General features: G+C 37.7%; 1 protein-coding gene across 2 annotated transcripts in view; it reads left to right on the top strand.

Moving 5' to 3' along the window:
• Positions 1 to 5,779, top strand: part of B3GNT2 (UDP-GlcNAc:betaGal beta-1,3-N-acetylglucosaminyltransferase 2) — a 19,328-nt gene extending 13,549 nt beyond the window's left edge. For both annotated transcript variants that reach the window (XM_026080785.1, XM_026080786.1), the window contains exon 2: positions 3,296 to 5,779. In XM_026080785.1, the coding sequence (XP_025936570.1) occupies positions 3,305 to 4,498 (1,194 nt within the window). In that variant the 5' untranslated portion in view covers positions 3,296 to 3,304 and the 3' untranslated portion in view covers positions 4,499 to 5,779. The remainder of the gene's footprint in view (positions 1 to 3,295) is intronic.
• The last annotated feature ends 221 nt before the right edge of the window (positions 5,780 to 6,000 follow it).

The following is a 6,000-nucleotide window of genomic DNA, read 5'->3' as shown; positions in this document are numbered from 1 at the left end:
AAAAAAAAAAGGTGATGAGTACTCTATTACTGTATTTTGTGACTAAATACAGTTCTATTAATGTGAAATTGCCTAATTGGCATCCTCTTATCAACGATTGTTTTTATTCATAGAAAAAGCCTTTCTGAAATCTGTTGCTTTAGTCTGTCACTTGAATACATTGCTTCTCGTTTGGGAACCTCAATCTAATACTACAAATAAGCATTTCAAATCTTTGTGTAGTTTAGAAAAAGTTGCTATTTTCTTTGCAAATTAAGTTTTATCCCTTTTTCACTTGGTAACCGCTGTTTTTCATTTGTTATTTTTAATTAAAGAGTTAAATATTCATATCATTGATAAAAAAATACATGTAGGTAGCTTTTAATTATAGAACGTATAATGTCAGACAATTGTGGGCGGATATGGGGGCAATCAGGTCTTATAAAACTGAGTCATTTGTATCGATACTGAATGCTACCTATTTTTTTTCTCAGAAATACTAATTTTATCAGCAATAGTGGAGAGCTTTTTAGAAAAGTACACTGAAAATGATATTTGAAGTAATTATATGTGGGACTGGTAGCACTGACCATGTATTATTTCTTGGAAGCACTTTGATCTTGCCAGGCTGGCATTTGCTGATGAAACCTTCTACCAAGTCCAAGAGTAAACAGAGCTTTTTCTCTGTAGGATCTCTGTCCCATCTGCTGCAGGGGTTGCAAGGCTATGAGGAATGACAGAAGATTAAGGAAGATCTTGTGGTTACAGAATTTAAATGCTGACCTGAAAGACTTAGTGACTTGAAAGACTTTGTCAGGTCATTGAAATAAAACCTTGGCGAATGGCGTCTCATTGGGTTCAGAACAGGCTCGGTCAAGCATCCAAACATGACTTACGGAGGTGTTGAATACTCATAGCTTAGTAGTAGCTGGGGCTGTGAACAGATGAGCTGCATTGCATAGTGCTACATATCCTGGAAAATCAAGTTCTGGAAAGACATCTGAGATTGAGTGCTTGGGCAATCCTATGTCTGTTTGCTGTTAATAGGGGGACTGGCTCCCGCCCCTGTCCCAGGAGTACTGTGATCCTCAGTTAAATAGCAGGTGATTTGTTGTTCTGGTGAGAAATGCTATAGAAACATCTGAGGACAGTGTAAGTAAACATTGGTGTGCCTCTGAACTACAAGCATAGTACAAAATGCGGGGTAGCTTAATACATGAGAACCAAACTAAGGTCGCATATAATGCGAGGCATTTTTAACTGCTGAATACTTTGTCTTTTCACATAGCACAGTGAAGTTTCAAAGGGAATACAAATAAATAATGAGTAACAGACTTTCTTTGAAATGTTATCTTAATCTGTTACCTAGCTTTGTTGGTCTCTGAGAAAAGAAGTTTGTTTCCCTACTTTCTCTATGTCCATTTTTTCATCAAACTTTGGTCAAGTCTAAGTTTAGGAAGTGCTTTATCTACGCTTTTAGCGGAAGCTGTTGTGGTAGTTGAAAGAGGGAGATAAAGTTTTGTTTGAACTCTGTGTCTGTGTGGCCAGCCAGTGCTTTCTAACAGTTCGGTTGTTTAGCTTTCACAATGACACTGGCAACAATCAGAGTTGTGTCTTTTAGGTATGGAAGAAAACTACTTTAAACTCACAACAGCAGGCTTCGTAGCTGGTGGAGAGCAGGACTTGAAATAAAGCAAAGTTGGTCTGAGCACGTACCGAGCTAAACGTATAGATGCTACAGGAGGCCACATGAAGGCAGAGTAGGGGTTTTTCTCTGTGTAGTTCTTTGTTTGAGTGTCTTTTTGTTTGTTTGTGTGTTTTGTTTTGTTTTCTTAGCTCAGTAATACTTCCTTTTTGGGTTCAATGAGAAGCCAGTGGTGAAATGAGGGGAAAAAAGATTACTCTTTATTTCCATGCTGCTTTCTTACCAAATTCTGTATTTCACTTGTTGAGGAGTAAAGGTAAGACTAGCTGAACTAGATCAGACCAAAGGTCTGTCTAGCCCAGGCTCTTGCCTCTGGGATGGCTGGAAATAAGTGTGAAGATAAGGGTACCCAGTATATTCTCAAGTACACCTTCCTGCCTGATGGTGCCCTGTGGCTTAGGGACCTCTGAGCTGGCATTTGCAACTGGGCTTTTCTGTTTAAAAGCCCATATGAATCTTTACTTCATTAGGCTTTTCCGATCTTCCTAAGATCACTTATACTTCTGGCGAATGAAAGCTCCTTTGACAATAAGTTCCGTATCTGACTTAACTGTAGTCTTACTAGTTTTCTTACTTGTCCTGACTTTTTTTTGCTAGTCTGGCTTCCAGATTTAGAATGGCTTGTTAAACTTTGTGTGGCTTGTACACTGATTCTCTAGCCCTCTTGTCTAGTAGACAGTTTGAGCACTGCTTTAGAGGAACACTGTTTTCATGTTACTGCTTGTGCTGTAAGCCTTCATTCTGCCACCTGTGGAAGAAAGAGGGCTTGATCTCTTTTCTGCCCCAGTAAGAACTGGGGATGGGTCACAGAGTAACCTGTGCTACGATAATGAGTCACATTTATTCCTCCTGGTCTTACATCTGGGAAACTTCTCCCTTTTGATTTTGGTTGCTTTTCTTTTCCTAGAAATAATTGCACATTCTGCTGCCATTCATTTCCTCTTCTAGTTGGAGAAAAACTCAAAATTCAGGTTCTCTCCTGTCTGCAGAGATCTGAATACCAGAGTGTTGCAGCTGGCTGGTTTTGTCGGCCTCTCTCCCAAGGAACAGCAAAGTGACATGGACAGAGGCAAACTGTATGCTCTCAAATTCAGCTCTGCCTGTTTTGTAGTTGGAAGGTATAAGAGTACATGTCTAAAGCTTGAAACTTAATTTAGAAATAAGTGACCCTTATTGTATAGCAATTCATTCTATATCCTTAAGCTCACCTTACTAGCGCAAAAAAAAGGTTTCTCTAACCTCTCTTTTGGCATGCTGAATGCTCAGATTCTAACTGTTACACAGTCAAATATTTAAAGTGACATAAATGAGGATCAAAAATCACTTGCTAGTTTGGATGCAGTGTGGAATGCTCCCCAAAATTTCAAAGTAGCAAATGGAAATTTTACCTGCTTACTGCTCTCTTGTTTGCTGATGAAACCCCTACCCATACTAAGCTGTAAGTGTGCATGTATGAGAGAGATTAGTTTTTACTTTTTCTGATGTAGGTAGCCTCTGTCTTTATGCTACTACCTTGTACATCTTTATCCAAAAGTAGTTTGCATTTTTATGAAATCAATAACTTGACAGGAAGAAGTCTAAAAATCTCACTCTTTTTTTTCTTCTTTCCAGGTATGAGAAATGAGTGTTGGACGCAGAAGATTAAAGCTGCTGGGAATTCTGATGATGGTAAACATTTTTATTTATGTGATTGTGGAAGTTTCAAAAAGTGACAGCCAAGAGAAGAATGCAAAAGGACGTGTTATTATACCACGCAGCAAATTCTGGAGAAAATATACTCCCCACAAAGCTTATTGGAATAAACAGCAACAGAAGCTTGAACTGCTCTACAACCCTATTTTGACCTTGCTTTCCAATATGACTGTGGAAGAGAACTTAGTTTCTAACTCTAGTGTTTTCAGTTCTTGTGAGCCTGACCCGTGGGTAACTTCGGAGGTTAGTGACTTTGCAAACTTGCCAGAAAGATTTAAAGATTTTCTGCTTTATCTGAGATGTAGAAATTATTCATTATTAATGGATCAGCCAAACAAGTGCAAACATAAACCTTTTCTGCTGCTGGCTATTAAGTCGCTTACACCACATTTTGATAGAAGGCAAGCAATTAGGGAATCCTGGGGCAAAGAAATACAGTCGGGGGATGTAACAGTCAAAAGGGTCTTCTTACTTGGACAGACCCCACCAGAGGATAATTTTCCTGATCTTTCAGACATGATAAAATTTGAGAGTCAAACCCACCAAGACATTCTCCTCTGGAACTACAGAGACACTTTCTTCAATTTAACTCTGAAAGAGGTGCTGTTTCTTAAATGGGTCAGCAGCAGCTGTGCAGATGTCCAGTTTATTTTTAAGGGTGATGATGATGTTTTTGTGAATACCCATCAGATCCTGGATTACTTGAAGAGCTTATCAAAGGACAAAGCCAAAGACTTATTTATAGGTGATGTGATCAAAGATGCTGGACCTCACAGAGAAAAAAAATTGAAGTACTATATCCCAGAAAGTGTTTATGAAGGTTCATACCCTCCATATGCAGGAGGTGGTGGGTTTCTGTACTCTGGTGATCTGGCATTAAGACTGAATAATGCGTCTGACCAGGTACTCCTTTATCCTATTGATGATGTTTATACTGGAATGTGCCTTCAGAAGCTTGGGCTTGCTCCGGAAAAACACAAAGGCTTCAAAACATTTGATATCGAAGAGAAATACAGAAATAACATATGTTCCTACACAAACTTAATGTTAGTACATAGTAGAAAACCTCAAGAAATGATAAAGATCTGGACGCACTTGCAAGATCCACACTTAAATTGTTAAAGTAACGTGCGTAAGTGTTTTAAGTACAAATAACTTTCCAAGTTTGGGTCTGACGTGGTGAACCATTGAAGCTCCATTTAATAGTTTTCAGGTTTTCTCTGGAAAGTTTTTCCAGTACTTCTGAAAGTGAGAATAATACTAAAATTTGAGGGGATGGCATGAAGACTTGGTCCTGATTTTTTTTCCACTGTTCTAGTGGTCATTATGTTTCAATATTTGCCTAAATTAATTAAAAAAAAAAATTCAAAGATGTAACTAGTGGTCATTGATTGGTTAGCTATATTGGAAGCAGGAATTGCCTACTACAGTGCATCTTTCTTTAATTGTGATGGTGGAAGATAATTTTTCCTTGAGTGATGTTTGCGTGGGGGTGAGTGAAATACCACTGTCAACTGAAAATTCACAAATTGGGGTAATGTAGTATTACTTAAAGTATGAAACACTCAAAAGTGACTTTAACTATTGATTTTTTCTTTAATTTATGGGTTTTGGTCTTTTTGCACCCCTGAACAGTATTTTCTCCTTTACATGTGATCTTTTGTGCAAAGTGTGCCTGTGTCCAAAAGATTTACCCTTTTTTGGGTGATGCTTTTTTGCACCAGGAAAAGAAAAAAGTATAATGCTGTTTCAACCACCCCATAAGAGATAAGAGCTGAACATATAAGGGGAAGGAAGAACAGATTTTTGTTTTGGGCTGGGCAGTGGGTACAGTTTTGTCTGCTTTTTTTCAAAGGTTATGTGAGGAAAAAGCTGACTTGTTACTCGTGTTATTTAGGCGAAAGCTACTCTGGTCAGTCCTTGTTTTCTGTTTTGGCACTAAAAGCGATCAGGTAGCTTGATTTGATGCAAATAACTGACATTGCACACTGCTTCTGAGAGCACGGTTTGGATCTCTCCTATAAAGTGGTAGCAAATCTAGAATTGTGCAGATCCTAGAAGTTTCGAGTTTTGAAACAAACTTTGAAGTTGCATGATGCCTCATGTAGAGTTAAACGTTCTCAAAACTCAGATTTTTTTTCTGTATTTCCACATCTTGCTTATAAGAGTTATTCTAAATAGTGATTGCTTCCTTTGTATATGTAGAAGTGCCTGTCTATTTATTGTTCAGATTAAAGACCAAAACATTTTCTTAAATATATTTTGTGTAACATTTTATTTGTATAGTGTTGTCACTCAGATATTTAAATAGAGCATGATATTTTAAATCTGTGAGATGTGTAACATGTTAAATAAAGCTAATTGTTATTTTTGAATTTGGAAAAATAAAATGTGATTTAAATATTTCTTGCTTCGTGCTAGATTTAATGTCGACTTACGGAGCTGTTGCACTCTACTGCAGTGCATTCAGTAACAACCTGTCTGAAAACTGTCAGAGTAAAAGACTTTATTCAGCAGCTGCTTCTTTTTAACACTTATATGGTAAACTGTCTAGAAAATGCTGTCATAGTGTTGTGCCTGGGTTCATTAGATGATGTAATAGATGGACAACTCTAGCAAGAGAA

The sequence above is a fragment of the Apteryx rowi genome, unplaced genomic scaffold (genome assembly GCF_003343035.1).
Source record: "Apteryx rowi isolate R43461 unplaced genomic scaffold, aptRow1 scaffold_53, whole genome shotgun sequence".
NCBI lineage: Eukaryota > Metazoa > Chordata > Aves > Apterygiformes > Apterygidae > Apteryx > Apteryx rowi.
The sequence above is the reverse complement of the archived record's forward strand: the minus strand, read 5'-3'. Positions and strand labels throughout refer to the sequence as shown.